This window comes from Lepisosteus platostomus, chromosome 3 (genome assembly GCF_059453375.1).
Source record: "Lepisosteus platostomus isolate fLepPlt1 chromosome 3, fLepPlt1.hap1, whole genome shotgun sequence".
Lineage (NCBI taxonomy): Eukaryota > Metazoa > Chordata > Actinopteri > Semionotiformes > Lepisosteidae > Lepisosteus > Lepisosteus platostomus.
The window spans coordinates 22,277,950-22,300,589 of record NC_142613.1 but is presented as its reverse complement, the minus strand read 5'-3'; the positions used below and the strand labels follow the sequence as shown (position 1 = coordinate 22,300,589).

General features: G+C 36.8%; 1 protein-coding gene across 2 annotated transcripts in view; it reads right to left on the bottom strand.

Annotated features, from left to right (window-relative positions):
- scara5 (scavenger receptor class A, member 5 (putative)) overlaps nucleotides 1–22,640 on the bottom strand; it is an 84,426-nt gene that overhangs the window by 7,178 nt on the left and 54,608 nt on the right. Inside the window, exons 5-8 of one of the 2 annotated variants that reach the window (XM_088624950.1) lie at nucleotides 20,356–20,436; nucleotides 20,105–20,212; nucleotides 14,435–14,500; nucleotides 5,205–5,393 (exon numbers count right to left, since the gene is read on the bottom strand). In XM_088624950.1, coding sequence (XP_088481076.1) covers nucleotides 5,205–5,393; nucleotides 14,435–14,500; nucleotides 20,105–20,212; nucleotides 20,356–20,436 — 444 coding nt within the window. The remainder of the gene's footprint in view (nucleotides 1–5,204; nucleotides 5,394–14,434; nucleotides 14,501–20,104; nucleotides 20,213–20,355; nucleotides 20,437–22,640) is intronic. The other variant, XM_088624951.1, reaches the window with a different exon arrangement.

Here is a 22,640-nt window from a genome sequence, read left to right as displayed (position 1 = left end):
CTGTGTTTCGTTGGGGTTTCGTTCTGTACTAATTAAAAGTACTCTTTCACACATTATTGTCAATTTGTTAATTGCTTGAGACTTCACCTTTTTAAAAGAGCCAACAACATCACACAACCCATCTAGTAACACCTATTGTGCAGAATTTAGGTAATGGATTTACTGGTCTGGGGTACAGTGGACTCTGGAGACAAACAATGCTAGTATGAATTTTCTACACACAACTATAATAACCAGAGAACTATTATCCCTCAAAACCAGTACTTAATAGAATTACTGCTGTTAGTAGTTTGGATAGCTTTACACAGTGGGATTCTGTAATTTTGACCATTCTTCCTGACAAAATTGCTCCAGTTCTGACAGGTTCATTGGGGAAATTTGATATACTGTCATTATCAAACCTTGATAAATATTCTGCTGAATTCAAGTGAGAAGTTAAAAGGACATTCAGTCTCTACTTGTGAAGACCCCTTCAGTTTTGCTTTGGCTTTGTGCCTCAGGTTATTGTCCTTCTGACGTGTGAATTTCCAATTCAGTTTTAGATTACTGGATGAATTCAAGTAAACTTTGTACTGTACCATCCTTCCTCCCCCTGTCCTGACAAGATTCCCAGTCCATTTCTAATGAGAAATACCCCCGTTATGTGACCCTGCCACCACCATGCCTGACAGTTGGGACTGTGCTGAAACAGTATTGTGTTTAGTTGGACTTGAATCAGATGTAAATTTAGAAGAAAAGTTTCTTATGTCACTTGTAGTCATAAATCCTTCTCTCAAATGTATGTATTTTATCTTATATAAGATTTAAGATTAGTCTTCTCAGTAAAGATTTTTTGCTCCTTACAATACCTATGCAGGCCAGCTTTGTAAAGAAACAAGGATGTTGTTGGTTTATGAAAAGTGACTAACATTTCAGGCATAGAACTGAGTGAATCTTTCAAAGTAACTGTTGGCTTCACTAACCCATATCTTGAATACTAGGCTAATCAGTTTGGAAGGGCAGCTTGAATTGTACTGTAAGATTACCTTTAAGTGAGAAAAAGTACCTATTTGACTTTCAAAGGAATGTAATAAAGATTGTTTCCAAAGAAAGCACTATTATTTAAAAGCTTGTGTTGTAAATGAGCCCAGTCACTGTAAACTCAATCAAAATCTATATGAAATCCCAATTAGTTTCTTGGCAGCCTCCTGAAATTTCATAAGCTTTCGCATAATTGGAATAATAGCCTGGCCTACATGATAAAATATATTATAATAATAATAATAATAATAATAATAATAATAATAATAATAATAATAATAATAATCTATGTATGAGTACAGTGCTATCTGCATGGAGTTTGCATGTTCTTTCAGTGTTGTTGTGGGTTTCCTCTGGGTGCTCTGGTTTCCTCTCCAAGTCCAAAGATATACTAGTAGGTTAATTGGCTAGTGGATTTAATTGGATAAATACAGGGTATTTGGATAGTATAAACACGTGAATACTATAAACTATACATGAATGCAGCCAGCTGCCATATCACCCTGCAACTCACAACTGGCAGCCCACATCAGTACCTGGATGGGAGACCTCCTGGGAAAAACTAAGGTTGCTGCTGGAAGAGGTGTTAGTGGGGCCAGCAGGGGGTGCTCACCCTGTGTTCCATGAGGGTCCTAATGCCCCAGTATAGTGGCGGGGATACTATACTGTAAAATCCCAGGGCGTTTCTCGTAAAGAGTAGGGGTGTAACCCCGGCGTCCTGGCCAAATTTCCCATTGGCCTTTGCCAATCATGGCCTCCTAATAATCCCCATCTATGAATTGGTTTCATTACTCTGCTCTCCTCCCCTGATGTGTGGTGAGTGTTCTGGTGCACTATGGCTGCCGTCGCATCATCCAGGTGGATGCTGCACATTGGTGGTGGTGGAGGGTCGTCCCCATTACCTGTAAAGTGCTTTGAGTGGAGTGTCCAGAAAAGCGCTATATAAATGTAAGCAATTATTATTTTTATTATTACTATTATTATTATTAGTGAAGAAAAAAAAAAACATGCAAGAAGCTGATGGAAATGCACTGAATTGTGCCTTTAGGGACATGTCAGATTATCTGAAAATCAATACATCTGAAAAAAAACCTCTCCAAAACTGGATGTTCAAGAGAAGCGATGGGTCACTTAAAATATACGTAAAGCTAGTATTTACTATCAGTTATTGGTGAGCAAATGTTTAAAATGGCAGCATTTCAGCTATAGATTTGGGCATTTAATTCATAAGATGAAGTCAAATTAAATCAGTGTACACGATTTATAGTACATTTTTAATAACGATAAATATACATAATATTAAATTAGGCATTGTAATCATGGAATTAGAGTATATCAGGGTTTTCTTGAGCTGCACCAATTGTAGTGTCATTTCCAGATGTGTGTCTAACTATTATACTGCTAGTTATAAGCTTCTCAATGGAGTCCATGTAAATTGGTGTGTAGGAATAGCCATTGTCTACCCACCTACGCACCTTAGCACATGCTACTACCAAAACCCTAACACTCTAACCCTATCTGCTCTACATTTGTATGCAATTGATTCGAAATGAAGATTGCTCCTGACACAGATCAACTCAGGGGGTATGAGCTACTGCCTACAGACACTTAATTTTGGGACTATGCAGTAACTAGACATAAGTGCGATCATATGGGATAACTGTCTGCCCCCAAAAATAGTTCTGTTGACAAGTAAAGCAATCAAATACAAAATTAAGTAAAACATAGTTCCTGAAATTTACGGTAAATTTCTCAGTTTGTTTTGATCAGTTATAGTTCCATTGGCAATCCAAGTGGAGTAATCAAGTGAGCATTGCTGTGTAGAATATTGCATTGAGTACAGTATCACTAACCTTTCTTAGAAACGGATAGGAAGGGAATGCTGGCCAGTGTAAACTAGTGATTGAAGTCTGATACAGGGCTATTGAAGGACAAAGCTAATGGCATGGAAGTTTGGGTAGCTAACACTTTTTATAGCCTTAGTTTTTCTCTTTGTAAAGATTTCAAAGGTACTCTGTGAGATGCTCACAATCGTTAAACATTCATGCTGTAAGCACATGTTGCATTTATATAACCACACATCCAGGAAAGCACCGCAAGGTATTAATTAGACTAACTGATTTTGATTTATTCCTTACTGTACGTAGAGCACACTGTGTATTCTTCTCTTGGATGTTAAATATAAACAATTACAACAATTTCATTTATCATTCTCTTTTTAGTAAATTGACAGTTTCACTGCTAAAAGCCTGAAATTTTTCTACTTGGCTCTGTGGCTAAGGACGGTTCCTGGTTCAAATCCCACAGCCGGCAGAGGAATCCTACTCCGCTTGGCTCCTGAGCAAGGCCCTTAACCCCAACTGCTCCAGGGGCGCTGTACAATGGCTGACCCTGCGCTCTGACCCCCAGCTTCTCTCTCTCTATCTGTCTGTCTGCGTGTCTCATGGAGAGCAAGCCGGAGTATGCGAAAAGACAATTTCCTAATGCAAGAAATTGTATATAGCTAATAAAGTGATCTTATCTTAAATAAAACAATTACAAGCACAGAATATCTATTCATGGTTACTCTGTGTTTTTCATTTCTGTATCTATTCACTGTCTACCAGTATCTACCGTGGTAAAAGGTTTCAGTTACTTGTTTCAATGATGTAAATAACTTGTGTAAACCGTTTGGATAAGCATATGTTATCCATTTATTACCATGGAAAATTCAGAATATGTGTTAATTGAGCCAAGATACCATTTAAACAATTTTATTGAAATTTATACTTTAGTTTTCTTTGTAATGAGTAGTGTTAAGTTAAAGGAAATAAACAGATATTGCATTATGTCACTTTGGGGATATTTTTGTACCATATGCTTTAAATAATTTTGCTCTGAAAATAATACTAATCCCAATCGTGTTTAATGGAAGTGTGTAAATATATATTTAAAAAAAACAGTTTTAACAAAAGGAAGTCTCAAAGGCAAGTAAGATTTCATAAATTAAACTATATAATGTCATACACTCCTGTAGCAGTGCATGTTTAGCTACAGATTCTTGTACAGAAGAAGTGCAGACTAATATATAATAAAATCTAACCATAAACATATTGTGCATATATGCAAAAATATTGTATACATATATACATGTAATACATGCCAGTTTTACAGAAAAAAATATAATGATAATTGTATATTGAAAGGTTTAAGTTTAATCATGCAATACAAAGCTAAACGCCTTTGGGGAAAATCTTTCTTCCTGTTTTTCCACAGAGGTGTTCTGGAATCAGAATTGAACACAATCCAGAAAAAGCAGATGAATAAAAAATGTTTTCCTTCAATGCAATCCTTCAGATGAACACCACTGCAGTTCCTGAGTAGTTTGCGTCAGACTTTGTACCTTTTCTCAGGTTCTGAGAAATTTCTCGACATTCCTGTTTATTCGGTGGTGTTTAATTATTATTATCCAGGCCTCAGAACTTTAGTGGGGGTAAAGTGGTGAATGCCTCCAGTCATTTTCTGTACACATACGGTCATGCTCGTTCTGGCTGACACTGTACAGTAGCTGAGGCACAGCAGCCAGTGATGTCATCAACCTGTCTCCCTTCTCTGGCTGCAACACACTGAGTTCCCATTTCCCAGCTAGCCAATGCACCAAATAAGCCTATGTGTGGGGCTACCAACCTTGCCTGTTGCTCAGTAATTGGGTTCTCTACATTCCTGAATCACACTCCAAATCCCACTTTGGGAGTGCAATATTACACATAAACAGTTCTTTTGCTGAGTAATTAATTCCATTCATTCAGTCATCCATTTTCTTACCGCTGCATCTTATTCTGGGCCGCGGGGAAACCAGAACCTATCCGGGCAAGCAAGGGGTGCAAGGCAGGATACACCCTGGATGGGACGCCAGTCCATTCCAGGGAACACACAGACACAAATACAGAGATGCACACACTCATACAGGGCCAATTTTCCCAGAAGCCATTTAACCTGCCAGTATGTCTTTGGACAGTGGGCAGAAACTGGAGCACAGGGAGGAAGCCCACACAAACATAGGAGAGTACATACAAACTCCACACAGACAGCACCACAGGTAGCAATAGAACCCTGGGCCCCAGTGCTACGAGGTAGCATGCCACTCTTGAATGGTTTATTCCTTTTTTTTAGTTTAGAAGTTATATAAACCATTTCTTACTTACCTTGCCCAAACCTTGCTGTCTTATGAATCTCTTTAGCTCCCTTGTATCCCAGCATCCTGCAGACTACATCTCCATCCTTTTTGTCCCAGACATCATCACAGACAGTGCCCCATCGCTTTTCATGGTAAACCTCCACCCTCCCCTCGTGAGGCCCAGATCCATTCACCAGCCGGATTATGTCTTCTTGCACTGGACAGACAACAGAGTGCAAACACACTGAGATATTGAGCAAGTGAACAAGAATCTCTTTAAAAGAAACATGGCTGACTTGTCTTTTAATGATGGAAACCACCTGAAAATGTGACTAAGATGTTATTTTAACAACATTTTAACTTTTTATGATTTTTTGCATAAAAAACACTAAACACAAATTTACCAACTGTTCTTTGTTGTCCTTAAGGTATTTGGTGTATTTAAATTTAATAGCTTGAATATTTGGATGAACACCTTTTCTTTTCTGGGTTTGGCCTCAAACCTGTTCTATATTTAGTGTTTAGTATGAAAGTGTTTTGAAATGGATTGGAAAATACTTTTTAACTCTATGAAACTTTATTTACCTTATTATCGGCCCGGATAATGTCATACTTCAAACAGACTGTTAATCTCAAGTTTTTTTTCAATCCAGTGAATAAAAAACATCTTGTCAAATGTTTTCAGAAACTGTCCAACTCTTAACCTAGAATGTGTCTGCCTGATTTAAAACATGTGTCTGCAGAAGGAGCTTTTGTAACATTATTACAGATCATTTGTGGAACAGCTCAGGAAACGTAATGAACAAACTGTGTCATGAAATAGGCTCAGGGTATCTCTTCTCTTCTCTAGAATATTTTTTTCACAATCTAAACATCAATAAAAGAGAAATAATATAAATAAAAACTTACACTGCAAAAAAACAATCCATATCCTGGGCCATATGTCAACATTTTTGTATTTGTATTCTATATAAAAAGAATGCACCTTGGAATGCAGAAATGATATGTAATTGTAACATGTTGCTGAGGAGGTATTTAGACATGTTTTCATGAAATGAACCCAAGAGCAGGCAGATAAACATAGGCAAACAGCAAACAACCTAAACGGTGTTGCAGCCAGCAGTGGACACAGACGGGTGCAGAGAAGGTGAACACAGGCAAACACAATCTAGAACTTTAAACAGGGACAAGAAAAGTTCAAAACCAAGAGACACAATACAACGAACCAGAGGAGAATCAGGAAAATTATGTTTCCAGAGACCAGGAAACAAACACCGTGAGGAACGTGGCAACTTACAGTAATGTTTGAAATGTACAGTAGCGAACTCTATGACAGAGTTCTTGAGCACTGCCAGAACACAGCCTACTGTATATAGTCTTGAAACACCTGAGACATGCATGGTGGAGTATTGCCTCCAGGTGGTACAAGACTCCTGTTGAATTAATTACCACTGTAACCAACACTGAATGACAGGTGGCCACTTAACGTATTAATATTAAATCGCACCACTGCTCATCTGTGGTGACAAGCACGACAATAAAAGCCCATAAGTGAAATAGGACAGATAAACATATGAAAAAGGAAAGGGAGACACCAGAACACCAGTGTTCCAGACTAGCCATCACACTACTGAAGATTTGAAAGCAGTCATTCCATTTCACCTAACATAAACACTGCATTTGCAAAATGTAACTGTAGATTTCAGAAAGTAATTATTTGAAGTAATTATTATTTGAATATAGAGATGGAAAATACTACAATGTTCTCTATTCAGCTCTGAGTTTCAAAATTCTAAAGATAAATTATATGCTAATATGGTCTATGTTAAAATATAAAGAATATTTTAAAGTATATACAGTATGTGCTATTAAATTAATTAAACAAATCACTGCTAAGTGTCAGTCTAAATTTCTAGTCATCTTGACTTTTCCTTATCATGTTTTTGTAGAATTTCCTAAATATTCCAGAAAGATAAGGACAGATTAAATAAAAAATTGAATTAACCCACCAAATACAAATCATGAACGCTGGATTTAATGACAGCTTTTTGGTGTCAGAACATCTTGATTCTACGCAATAGGAACAGAGCAACAAACAGTTGGATAAAGCTGCACATCCCTGCTTCCTTCCCGTGATCTGATCTTTCTCTTTTTCCAGACTTTCAAACACTCCCTTCTCTACCAAGAGACTTGCTGTTATCCAATGATCCCCCCTTTCTTGCTCTCAGCACCACTTCCCTGACATTCTCCTGCTGCCTAAACAGCTTGAATGGGATCTGCGCTTAACACTACCACTGGGATCTGCCTCTTATAAAAACAATTCCACTGGGTTGCTTGCCTAAACATGTTTTCTCAAGAAAATAGCTTCAAATCATGGCCTTTATCTTTGTTCTCTTTTATATAAATGATATTTTCTTATCTGACATTTTATAAGTTGTTTTCATTTAAATACTTTGCACAGATACTATTGTAATTCCTCTGTGTAAACGTACATATTTCATTTTATTGTGAAATGTAATTATGTATCTTTTATGAGGAACATATTTGCAAGCCTGTACATAAAACCATTAAGAGGTTATGTAAATATGTTTTAGTCACTGTTTAACAGGGAATAGCACAGGAATATGATCATACAGAAATCACAAATTTGTTAAGGTGACAGTTAAGGAGCTTGATTGTGTGTAAATGGTTAAATATTGTGGTGTACTGCCATTCTTTTGTTTCTCTTTTGCTTTCTTTCTGGTTGCTCTGTTCCAGTTCTGGTTCCCATTTGGCACAGGATTTCTACATACACCACACTTCACCCCTGACCGTGTAGTAATTGATGAGCACCTAGGCAAACATGGTGGGATTCAATATGTTGTCCACCATGCTGATTATGTGGGTTGGTAATCAGTGAACCCTAAAAAGATAGGGTAATGGACTGAGGAGTAAGTGGAGTAAGTTTTGAGCTTTTTTTGTCATTGTAGCTTGGCATCATTGGTACTGTATGAGCTCATGTCAGTAATAAATGTGGTTAAGTTCAGTTACATTGAAATATAGTTTTCTATTAGTGATGAGATACTCGTTTTTACACATGTAAGACTTCTTCATTTGCAGAATTGTCTCTTGAAAATAGACCTTGTCGGTGTGAATGCTGTGTGATCCTTTTGGAAACCCCCAGGCTATAGAATTGTGCCTAGTCCTTATTATAATAGGTAGCATACTCAGAATCATTGTTGCAACAGCAAAAATAAACAGCATCTATGCGCTCAATCATGTTTAATTAATGTGTTTCTCTATTAATATGGATGTTAATAGCTATGAGTACAGTCTCACCTTTCGTAAGGGTTCGGGAGAGAGAACCGTCAAAAATAACCAAGCTTGCATATAACCAAGTCCACCTCTCTACCATCACATACTGCACTCTACTAAAGTATATACTGTAGTAAGTTTGGATAAAAGACAAAAGTAACCCTTCCATAAATGATAATGAAAGAATTGATGCATTTGCTTTAAGTTACATAAAATAACATTGATCGACTAAAACATACACATAGCAATCACAAACTTACAGCAAGAAGCTAAAATAAACATTAATCCTTTTTCAATGTCCAGCAGATTCTATGTCTAGCATGACCCTCTACAGTGAAGAGTGCAATAAAATTTGTAGTGAGCCTGTAAAGTTGTCTCCAGACCACCTCCGTTTCATCTTGCTCTGCTGTTCTTTCATCCAAGACCCCGTAGACCAGACTGAATCACAAATAAGCAAATTCATGAATGTTAAATTTGCAGATTACCTTACCTTACTGTAGTTCTGACTCTTAGAAAGGATAGCAGCTTCAAATTTACACAGACAAGCAAACATACAGTATGTGTACAGAATTAGATTTAAGCAGGATCAAATCTTCAAGCACTATTTTACCAAAATAAGTTTTGAGTTTTGGAATTCAGTGTTCCAGAAGGATAAGAACCTAACAGCAAAAACAACAAAAGAGCTATCTGAAACATCTAGAAAACTCCAAGGTCAAAATGAAAAGGCATGAAGAATGCCTTCCCAGGAGCCGAAACAAATATATATTTAACTCCAATGCAAAGTTATTTAAATGAAGATAGATCATTTGGTTCAAGTCCAAGTTGCAAATCTATATTACTACCCAGACATACTCCAGCTGAGGCTCCAGTCAGCAAAAAAATAGCATCTGGGAGGCCTGATTTTGTTTAAATTAAGAAAGCAATGTGGAATTTACAGCCCAAAAACAAAGCAATGCACATGACTTGAAAATAGAAATGAGGTTAAATAAATCAACTGGGTTAATAGGGTTAAATATTTGTACACACAACTCATCCCACTAATTTACTAAACATAATTTTCTAATTATGTATGGGTTTATTTCTGTTGTTTTTTTCCCTAAAAACAACACAAAAACTGTGCCAGAGTTGATAGATGCTGTACTTGTTTGAGTATAAAACACATTTGTTAAGAAAAAATGACATATGTTCATATGTGTGTTATCTATCTTTGTTTTTTTAATAAATAAGGTAAAAAAAGATCCCATGATATTATGCCTAGAGGTGTAACCAAACATAAGGCCATTGTGTACTTTATATATAGGCTCCAAAATATTTTGTACAAAATATACAGTATGTCCCACAATGACACCAAGACATCAGATGCATCATGGTGGAAACCTGTGTCAAGGCACTAATGGCAAGACCTACTGTAACGGCCTGTTGCACTTTGCCATTAGATGCAAACTATCAGCTGAACAGGTGCTTCTTTACAGGGCAGAAAAATGGATAATCACAGGGTGCCAGTGAGAAAAATATTAGGCTTGTCATCCAAAATACTGTGTTGACTACAACAGGAAGTTGTATACTGTACATATTTTCCATAATTGTGCTTCAGTGTGGCAGACATTCCACTTTGTGCATGAGACACTTGTACAACTTGGTCACTTCTTATCTCGAATACTCGTCCTGCCATTTCACCACATTCACACCTATTTCCATGACAAGACATGGGGTTTCTCTACCTCCGTGAGCTTGTGATTGAATAACTGTCTGTATTGTGCCTTTTACAAGTAGAACTTGAATCATAATGCACATCCACATTTGCACATGCCTAGCTGTCTCTATAGCGATTCTTAGCACTAACATAGACAGGCACTCTCTTCTGCAAAGAAACAGGAACCACTGAAACCTTTTTCAATATTGAGAAATCTTGTTAATTTATTGGAACACCCTCACATATATATTATTCTGTATACAAAGGTATACAGTATACTTCCATTTCAGAATTTAATTACTGTACTAAAAGTGTGTTGTATAGTAAGTACTTAGATGATAAAATATCAAGATCAATATATATTTCACAATTTAAAAATGTCAATGTAATTAAAGATCTGTTAGAAAATGCATAAAATAATATTAAGCCATGTGACAGCAAATACCATGTCAGTTTTTGCTCTTTTCCCAATTAATGTCTCTTCATGGTTCTCATATCACACTTAAAATGTTCTTGTTTTATTCTTCTTTTGTTACTTGAGGTCCATTTGTTATTTACTAGAGAATTCCTTTCTTTACTTTAAATTTCTGTGGAAAAGCAGGTTCTCTGGCATTGGAGTGCGCAGATTTGATTTGTGACTTGTCAGACCTCTGGCTGAACTGAAAAGGGCTTATTCTACATTTAGAGAGGAATGTATATACTGTATATATATTTTTATTCCAAGGATTTGTTGTGGTTAGTACAGTACAGTACAGTACAGAATATCACAGAATGGTGTAGTATGTAGCATTTTGTTTTTACATTTGACAAAACTGCATGTTCCTTCAGTAATGCGTTAACAGGCAAGAAAAAGAACTGGACTGCTATAGTGTTCCTGACTAGCTTTGGATTTCATCTCCAATCTAGGGATTTCCTGTGCTTTTTTGACCTCCAAATGTGTGGACATTGGAAAAAGCAGTTCACAAACAGTCAAAATGACAGCACATGTCTCTTGTTTATGCAGTTGAAATCCTCTGGAGCACAGCTCCGAAAACAGGATCCTCGAGGATCCTCGAAAACAGCTGTTCTGGCCGCAGAAGTTTATTTTACTGAGAACATGGTGCAGAATGTTGCAATTTTGTGTGTGTGTCCTCTCTGAACGAATGGGTTTTCAGAGGAAGCAGGGTAATTACATAAATTTAAGAGTGAGTATGTTCTAAGATTTGTGTTTTATTATCACACCCAGAAAGGAAATTGAAATGGTATATGAAAGAAAATAAATATTATGGTTAGCTCCCACTTTGGGAGGACTGTGGAAGTCTGTTGTCCTGCACAGAAAGTTATGCAAATAGTTTCTTGCTTTTACTAGATGGATAATATTGTATTTGATGATAACAATTAAAGGCTATTGGATGTATGTTGTTATGTTTTCAGAATAAATAATAGTAAATGAGCAAGTAATAGGTTTATTCCATGCTAAAAAGAGAAGAGAAAAAACACAATGTTTCGGCTGTGAAGCCTTCTTCAGGTGTGAAGGTGTAAATAATAGTAATGACACTATTAGCATGTAAAAAAAAAAACTTTACTACCAGGAAGGCTCTGATTCATTGTGCTCTGCTCCTAACTCACTGAGTTTCCCTGAGCATATTATTTGACTTAACTGATGCTCTTTCTTCCTTCATTTTATGTTTGAAAACATGTATTTTGTAGGATATAAGTAATGCCATATTTAGTCTAAATTCCTGAAAATTTACATAGCTAATGACTAGGGTTCTTTTGAACTGTTTTTCCTTTGCTTAGTTATGATACAGATATGAGCTTAAATACCGTAGCTAATGTCCTGTAATGTAATGTAACCTGTACATGTCAGTTTAAGAAAAAGAAACACATCCATCCATTTTCTAACCTCTTCTTCCAATTTAGGATCGCAGAGAAGCCAGAGCCTGTCTCAACAAGCGATGGGCACAAGGCAGGGTGAACCCTGGATGTGAAGCCAGTCCATCGCAGGGCAAAAAAACAGACATGCACACACTCACACCTAGGGTTAATTTTCCCAGAAGCCAACCTACTGGACTGTGGAAGGAAACTGGAGAGCCCAGAGCAGACCCACCCTGCGAGGCAGCAATGCTAACCACTATGCCATCGTGCTACCGTCAACTGTGCTACCGGGTATTTGTTGAAATTGAAAGTCTATATTGCCAGAACCATTTGTATTTAGTTTTCACACACACCTTTAGGGACACTGCTTCAAATTACACAGGTACAGTACGTGGTTTCAAGAGCTTGTGCAGGTTGTAGCTGCCCCTAGAGAAGACACTAATCAAGAGTGACTTGATAAAATCCAAGAAAGACATAAAGCATGAATAAAACAATTATGAAGTGGGTAATAGATAAACCTGTTCTGCATCTATGGATAATGAAACTGGATAATGAATCTTTGTCTGACACCATTAAGATCGTTCATTAGTCTGTATAGCTGTTAGTTATGGAACCAATTTAAAAAAAAATGTAGATCCCCTTAAATCATCAAGCTTCAAATACATAGTCAATGATCTTTATTCATGCCAAATGGAGCGAAATACATTTCAGATGTTTGGAACCACTCACATTTACAGGATACTGTTCCAGCCCTCATTGCACAAAAATGGTTTCAATGACGTAATCAAAGAAAAATAACATTTCTAACTGAAGGAAAAAGTTAGAAGTTTGGACTTGTTTTCATTCGCTGCATGAAAACACACTTAAGTTTTATTAAAATAATTCACCTGTCAGGACATCAGCTGTAAAAACACAAGATACACCAGGTATAAAAAGTATGGGGGTAGAGATTTTTATAATTTTAAGCACTGGACAAAATGCACTTTCTTTCACTGACCCTACAGTATGTGTTTGTAAGATAACTAAAAATAGTGTTACATTAGGATAGCTTTAAAATTTCATGCCATTATTCAATAATTCTTTTTTATTTTGTAATTATTAAATTATATGCTCTATACACTGGAAAAAGTCCCTTAGGAGAGAGTCTTGATTTTTCTAGCAGAAGTTACAATTCTGTAGACCAACAGCTCTGACTTTCCAGGACTCCAAATCAAAACCTTGTACCAACGATAACCAGGGAATCACAGTTCTATTTTGAAGCAGGCAGTTGTCATGAGTGTCCTATCTTTGAGCTATCCCCATGGAAATTGTCCCCATAGATATATTTTTTAGAACTCTGTTACCCATATGCAGGGCCAGCCATTGGTTAAAATCACACAGCTCATTACCGACCACACAATTTGCAAGCATTTTACTGCCTTACATAAGCCAAAAGGCAGATCCAGAAATTACTGGCAGCACAAGTCGGTCTCCATTACTGTGCATGGCACTGAGAACAAACCAGTCCTTTTTATGTTTTTTGTGTTGTCTGTTTTCAGCAACGTTTGTATTTGTTACAACAAGTCTGATTATAGTGCATGTTTGCTCCAATTGCCATAGTGTCAAGTGACAACAGTGGAATCTGCTGAAACTCCAAGCAGCATGCTTGCGGTGACACAGAATCTTTGTGTTGAATAAAAAAAGTAAAAGACATCTTTTCTGTACACAACTTCCCCTTTTGAAGCTTTCATTTTCTTCATGTTTGTATATGTGTATTCTAGTCCAGTCTGTCTGATTTAGGTCTGCTTTGCTCTAGTGTAGTCTAGTTCTAATTTATATACTGTACAGTATATGTATTCTATGTTCTTGTGGGTTTAAAGCAATGAAGTTCTGAAGATGTACTGCATTATGAAAGTGTATCTGTGGGTTGCATGCTAACTAAATGTACTCTTTATAAGCACTCACACTGTCTTCTGTAAATTGCCTTGCCGACCAGAAAACATTTGAATAGATTTTAAATGTCATCTTCTCACTTTTAAGGTACAAAACAGTCTAACACCAGATCAATTTAACAATATATTGCAGGAGTCTGATCTTAGACCTGCTGATTCAGACCATTTTTCTCTGTTGAAGATCAGACTCCACACAATAGGTGAGAGAGCCTTCTGGTGAGCAGTATCAGACCACCTCATCCCATTAGAGACTCTTCACCTGTCAGTTTTCATTGACATTGGAGACCAATCTTTTCACTATAGCTTTTAATGTACAATTTTATTTTACTCATGGTTTTACTGAGCCAGTTTGCTGAACTTTTTTTACTCTATCATTTTACTTCTGGGCAGATTATTTAAACAGCTTTACTGTATGTACCTGGAATCCTTTGAAAAGTGCCCAAAATTCAAATTGTATTATTGTTTAAGTATTAATACTCTTACCTGTTTTTTCTCCTATATCTCCTTTATCGCCTTGGCCACCCTTTTCTCCTTTTTCACCTCTTTCACCTAGAAGAAAAAAAAACAAGGACATGAAATATGCTACGATGGACTGGCTTCAATCCAGGATGTATCACACTTTGCACCCAATGTTTCCTAGGATAGGCTCCAGGCCAGCATGACCCTGAATTGGATAAGCAGTTATTGAAAGTGATGTTATGTGATGATGAGATATAAAAAAGGCATAGTGTGTATTATCAACAGGAATTTTTCTTTCAGTCATTCAGAGAACAAAGCCCACGGAGCATTGTAAAGTCTTAATCCCTACCTTACTGTACAGTATATACCTACACATTGTCTGCATCCTTTGGACTCTGGCCTTCTTTCAGTTCCCAACATAACTCAGAGCAACTCCAAACAATTGGATACCAGGATTACTGTTCAATTGTTCCAGGACAGTGACATGATCTCCAGCCATGATCTACGTGTCCATTTTCTATCTGCTTCTTCCAATTCAGGCTCATGGGGGGAGCCAGAGCCTATCCTGCCAAGCAACAGGTGCAAGACAGCGTACATGCTCGATGGGATGCAAGTGCATCACCGTACACACAGACAAAGATACACTAACACCTATGGCCAATTTACCCTGAAGCCTGCTGGAGGAAAACCATACAATCCCAAGACCCCAGCACTGTGAGGCAGCAATGCTAACAGCTGACGCCCCCATGCTGCCCCAAGCCCATACAGACATACAGACAGGCAAATCTGTCAACACTTTCAAACCCTGTCTTAAAACTCACTTTTACTCTAGATTTAAGGTACTGTTTACGGTACTGTACTGTGGTCAGTTGCTTATTTTATTTGATATATTGTACAGCATCTTGAGATGATGTGGCATGAACCATGCTATATAAAATAACATTGGTATCATTATATGACACAGTGTTTTAAACAATCCAACAAGAATAGGTCATAAATAAATAAAATGCTAGAAAAGCACAGGAAATGCCTGGGAACAACCACATTTCTAATATATAGACTGTATGCGCATTGTGTTTAACAGCCTTCAGTTATATGTGTAGTTAATGCAAACAGTGACAACAGGTCAGCTTATTCAGCATTAATGTCTAAAGAGACAGTGAATGTATCACTTTTATTTTTTTACTTTTTACCCACACCAAAAGCATCTAACTATAAACTTTTCCCTATTCATCTTCCACAAAGTGAAAATGTTCCAGACCTTTATGAGAAAAGGCACTGGGGTGGAAATACTTGTTCAGTAAGATAATTAATGTTGTGAACTTTTGTAAGTCATTTTTTTTGCTCTTCAACAGGGTCATAATATCTCGCTTTATTAAGAATCCCATACAGTCTACAGTACCTCAACTGGTGTCCCATCTGGGAACACAGAGAGTGCTTAGTTCCATGAAAACCAGTGTTATCTCTGACCCAATGAGCTGTTGTGGCTCAAATACAGAAATTTCCTGTTTACACACAGTGTCTTCCTCAGCATTGACAACTGCTTATGAAACATTAAAATCACTGTGTTCTGCTATTGGAAAATGGTTGTTAATTAATTAATTTATTATTTTTTTTTCTTTTTGGTTATTTGCATTTGAACTACCGGCTGCAGTCTTAGACACAATTTTGACTTTGTTTAACCTTTTGTCTGAATAAGTACTGTCTTGGTCAAGATGTATCTAATTAAAGGATCAGAGTTTCAGTTCTGCTTTCTTAACTACAGTAGCAGTTTAAACAGTCATATTAAATAAGACTCTAATTACTTTCCAGACAGAGATCAACTAAGAAATAAATTAACCAGACTGTCTAAACTCCCTATTACTGGATATCTCTAGATATATGTAAATTGACCATATTTATTTGATCAATATAAACTGTATGATTTTCAAGATTTCCATTTAATCCGACATGGTAAAGAGAAAGTATGTTCATAGGATTTTTTTAAACAAAAAGAAAATAGTCCAGAGTTATTAAACGATGATAAAAATATTTTTATACAGGCTTAACATTTTTTTCTTTTTCAATTTATTTAACATTGTAAAGTGTTTGAAGCATTTGAACTGCAGAAACAACTGTAAATGGTTGCTAACAGATGGCACACGTCTCATTCTTTGCCCAATGCTGCATGTAAATTCCATATGAGTTTGTGGAATTGATACTGCTGACAATAGATGAGGTTGAGGGAGAAAACAGATTTGGTCTTACTCCCTGGTGCACATTCTCTATGTGATATATGACATTTCAGTAGAGATCTTGAGAATTATCTTGCTGCAAGTACAGGAGTTAAGATTTTTTAAAGATATATACAGTATAACCACAAAATGGCCTCAGTGGATACATACCTTTTTGTTTCTTCTCTGCAGTACAGTTGGCCTCAACTACTGTACATCCCCATTGAGGCCATTTACTGTTAACATATACTGTATCTCGTATTAAATATTCTATAGAGGAATACTTTATGTACAGTAGTTTTTGCCGGTATAGTGTGCAAAGAGGTTTTGAACTGAATTCTTGTTTGTTTTTTGGTTCTGATATAAGAAAGAGAAATAAAAATAATTACAATGCACAGTAGTTGAACACAATTTAAAAGAAAATAAAAGGCTTCTTATATATAATATTACAGTATTTTATCTAATTGCCCTGCTGATTCCAATGATTTGCCTGTACTGTATATTTTACGTATAATGTTTTCTAGTAAACTTCAATATGAATACAGTATTAGCCACTGAAAACCATAAGATACACATGAATCACATATTTAAAAGATGTTAATTGTCTTTAGGATTGGCACTGATACAATTCACTTTAATAATGCATGTACAAAAGCTTATTTAAGTTCATATGGGGCAAAGAAAACAACTGAAAAATCAGCTTTGTGCTCCTGAGGGATAAAGGCACTCATTTAAGTAAGCAGGAATTGCACCCAGAACAGGACCACTAAATGCAGGGTATCACTAAGGGAAAACCACATCCTTGCCATAAAATATTCAGTGGCAAATACATTTCAAAAACAGAATTCAGACTTGCAAAGTGATCCCCAGTCAGGTTATAACCAACAAAAATGAAAAAAGTCTTATCTTTTAGTGAGGCATATTTCAAAGTACTCGTATAATTTATTTCAGTGTAGATATAATTTTAAAATGTAGTATGGCTTTAACATTTTAGTTCTATTTAATCCACTGCATCCCTGAATCAGACTTACCTTATTACTTCAGTATATAGTAACTGAACCATTTTCTCAACTTAATTTTCTATCTAGTCCCTGTATGGAGTCCTCACTTTTGGAAATATTAAACGGTAGGTGTATATTGTCCCTGAATACATTTAGCAAAAAGAACAAGAAATCCATTATTAATTTTGTACAGAGGCAGAATTGCAATGGATCAAACACACACTCAAAAAGCCCTTATTTTGCATATTTGCAGTTGCCAAAATTCTAGATATGAGTTCAGTGAAACAATACATTCAAGTGAGATGTTGTTTCAGCACAAACACCTGGTTCAGCATTAAGGCTATTTTCCTGTCTTAATCATAGAGCTGAAATCATTTAAAAATTACTTTTATGGAAGCACTTAGATTTCAGAGTACAGAGCTCTGTTAGAATAACAACTAGAAGATACAATGTGGGAACCATTAATTTAACCTTATGATGTTAAACTACATGACTCATGACAATGACACTGAAAACAGTAAATTAGTGTAAATATAATAATAAATAGTACAGTTGTATTCCAGGGTTGTTATTATTGGATCATTGGATTGGCTGGCAGCTTTAGAAAGAGACGACCTAAAATAATCTCCAACAGCTGGCTTTTCAAAGTTTCTTTGGGTGTGACAACAAATAAGTTATGAGTGTGATTTTGAGTGCTATGCATTAAAATATGCTTAGATGTGATATTTTTAAGCAGTTTGCTACACAAATATACCGTACCTAAATAGCTAAATGAATGAAAAGAAAACTTTGTGAAAGCATTTTTTAAATTTATATTGACATATTATAAAATATATATATATAAGGAACAAGTAATAGGTTTATTCCATGCTGAAAAAAAAAAAGAAGAGAGAAAACACAACGTTTTCAGCATGGAATAAACCTATTACTTGTTCCTTTGCAGCCTACGCATGCTGACGCAGCTACCCACCTGAACAATATATATAATATATATATAAGGTATAAATACAGTACTCAACATAGGCAACACAGACTTAATTAAATGTAATTCTTGGGTCGAATAGGCAATTATAGTGACCAAGGAGAGGGAGCAGAATTCATATATGTTAATATTCACAAATACATGGGCAGCAGATGGCAGCTGTGGAAGGTTGGTGCACGTGCCTACAGAGCAAACCAGGTCTATACCAGCAATCTGAACGTCAACAAATTCATACAGTACTAAGAGTCATCAAAACTTCAAAAGCAGCATCCTCATTGTGGATCTGGATGGTTCTCACTACTGGAGGACACCAGCTTTCATTCAAAAAGAGGGCTGAACATGTAACAAGCCGAATGATCCCATTGATTGCATCTTTGGCATGATGGGATGATGGGGGTGGCTCTGGCCTGTGAAGACAGCGCTACACACTGCTCCAGTCTGGGTGGGCGCCTGGTGGACACCGCAGGGTAGGCCGAAGGAAACATGGTGACAAATAACATGGAAAGATCTCAAAAGCACTGGCCTTGGGAAGAAGCCCCAAAAATGGCATATGACCAGGAAAAGTGACTTTCACGTAATGTTGCCTCTAACACAACAGACAACTTTAGCATAAATTGGATATTTATACTAAATATAACGGTTCCTGTGGTTTCCGCCCTTGCCACTCCTGCCCTGCCAGTTTGTCCCTCACTGCCTGGGCGCGAACCCGGGTCTCCGGCGTCACGCAACAGGGAACTTGCCAGCTGAGCTTAAGAAGCCTGGGCATATTTATTACATAAAGATTTCTTAAATAGATTTTTTCCATATTATATTTTATATTTAGACTATATATATAAGCCATAATTCTAAATACAGTTTTTAATACTTTGCCAAACTACATACACTTTTAATCTAGTACCCTTAAGATTTCTTTTCCACCTTGGGAATATAAAATTAATAAAAAATAATCTATATACAGTAGAACCTTCCAAATCCTGAGCACAACAAAAAAATACATCACAGCTATGAGCTTAAGTATGGGCTTTAAATGTCAGACATCTATCTTCTGTTTGTAATTATGGTGTTAATTAAATTATGTGTTAATGAATCAATGAGAATAGAAAATGTACTTCATTTGCTAATATAAGGACAGCAAACACCAAAGAGATTTAAGACCTTTGGAAAATAACTGCAATTTTTTCTAACCTGGCTTCTGAACATTGTGTTGTTTCTTCCCAATGGGGGGAAGCTCTATAAGAATCTATTGAAGCAGCCTTTTCAAATAGAGGACTATAATGAAGATCTGCCACTCTACCTTCCCTCGTGCATATGTTGGCAAAGCTTTGTAAAGAAGCTCTCAGTGACAGCAGGATTTGAAAGGTCACTCTCTCAAGCAGTCACAGTAGGCTGCCATGAATGGATGTGAGAGGTAGGTGTTCCCGCTAAGAGTTTCAAAGGCAAGTGCTTGGATTCCAAGGGTGACCTGACAATGGCATTGATGGGCCAGCAACAGACAAACCTTCAATACCTTTGGGTCCGGGCTCTCCTTTCTGCCCAGGCAGACCGTCATTTCCAGCCAGTCCTTTCAGGCCCCGGGGACCTTGGATGCCCTTTTCTCCAATCAATCCTGATGAAAAAAAAAAGAAAAGGCCTTTCTTTTAAGGAACACGACACATGTTTTGTCTTAGTCCCAATCCTGTTTTCCAGGAGTGTGTTTTTTTTTGTGTGTGTGTGAACTGCAATGACTAAACATTTAGAAAATGACATTACCTCTTACTCCAGGTAGACCTGGTAGACCCGGGGCCCCTAATGCTCCAATGTCTCCCTTTTCACCCTTTGGTCCAGGAGGCCCTTGGAAAAACAAGGGGAAAAAAAAATTATTGCAGGATGGATACAGTGACAAAATTGTCAAGGATATACTGTAACATAGAACAAAGAAAAATTTCACACAGTGAATATTATATGCTGTGAGAAAAAAATCTTAAAGGTCTCCCCAAATAAATATCAAAATGTATTTAGAAATCAGATACAGGAACAGTTTTCTGCTAATCCATTTATTCATTACAAAGACATGCTAAATGCAAAATAAAATGTTTGAACAGGCAAGAGACCCCCACTGGTTTGTTGTCCTTGGCTGTAGTTTCATGTATTTCTCATATTCTTGGTGGCCTGAGGGATTCCCAGTTGGTGACTTGTATCCTTTAGTCCCTGTTTACAGTGGCTCTTATTCAGACATTTGCCTCATCTACCCAAACCTAACTAATCTCCTGTAAGCTTAGAAATAGTTATTCTGTGCTTTTTCTCCATAGGATTGATGCAGAGGGGTATTTCAGTATATACTACTGTATATACTGTGGTACTGTATATACATTAAAAGTGTTAGCTTCCTTTGTTTGCATAAAAATTAAATTCAGTTCAATTCAAAATACTTTACTCATCTCAGGAGGGCAATTTAAGCAGCAAGCGGTGCAACATACAACACAAGATAAAATCAAAGACAAACAAAACAAACATAGAAACATTAAGAAAAGGTATACTTAGGTTTCACAGTTAACGGACCATAGAAATGATTGAAGTAACTGTGTGTAGTATTAGGAAAGTGTAAGTACATGCACATTTGTGGTGGGGTAGGGGAAGTGGGCTCTGTCCAATGGACATCATTTACAGTCATTGTTTGAGAGCCTAATGGCCTCTGGAGCTAAGCCAAATTTCCTTTTATTTGTCTTGCACCGTGGACAGTGAAAGCATCTTCCCGAAGGTAGAAGATCAAAGGACTGAAGGAGGATTTCAATGATGGCACAGGCCTTCCTCGGGATCGGCTGGGTGTACAGCTGTGCCAGAGGTCTTAAAGGCTCACCAATGATGTTAGTGCTGAGGTGTACAACATTTTGAAGGTGGTGCTTGTCTTTCTGACTGAGTGAGCTGAACCAGCAGATAAAATAAAAAGTTAAAATATTTTTTATAAAAAACTACAAAATGTTGAAAAGATTCTTTTTTTGGACTCCAAAGTACTCTCTCAGTTTTCTCAGACCATATACTGTATGTGCTGCTGGGATTTCTTCACAATGACATCCGTGTTGGACTACACCAACAGACTTACCATGGATTTTGGTGGGAATGATATTGCTTTGTTTTTTAAAATCTGCAATCATTTCTTTTGTTTTTGACACATTCATCTCTAGGTAGGAAGTATCACACCAGTTCACAGATTTGTCCAGAATGGGTCCATGTGTTTGTCTAGTCTCTGAGAGGAGAGAGACTTATACACTGTCATCAGCAAACTTGATGATATAATGATATCATGATACTCATAGTTGATTACCAGTAAAGAATGTGAGAGAACATTTCATTTCTCAAATAAGAGCTGAATACACTTAAAACACTACTAAACCAAGCCAGGTTACACAGTACCAGTGTTACCAATTGCTCAGCTCTTGCAATAATAACCCATCTCAGAACTTCAAGAGTAAGCTTGTTGTCCACTCTGAAACTCAATCGTCTGAAATGTTTCACTGTTTGTGGGATTATAAGGATGTGAAATAAATTAAGATAAACCAGCTAGGTAAAAAAAGGGGTCCTTCTGGATAAAAAACCCAACTATTTGGTAGTTTGTCTAATTGGGGTGATGTTATTGTTTTCTTCACCTTTTTGGACCCCTGGGTTAGCCTTTAATTACCCACAGAAGATTCAATAAAAATAAACCCGAAGTTCACATCTCTCTTAGCGCATAGTTTTGGATCCACATCAACATGATTTCTGTTAAAACTCCATTTCCTCCTCAGCCCTGGTTTGGTTAGCTGGGAATTTTTCATGGCTTTCTGAATGACCTGGGGCAAGGAGAATCCTACATTTGCCTTTCACTCTCTTTTAGTTGTAGTGCTACACAGCAGAGTTAAGATCTGGCAAACTTGAAAAAAACATCTATTACAGAAAATGAATTTTAATACTTGAATTATTTATCTTCAAATTTCAGTGTGACAACCAAATGAGAAAACGCAAAACATCTCAGGATGGTTCCAGGTTTTATTAACTGTGTGTAGGCTATTTGGAGTGGA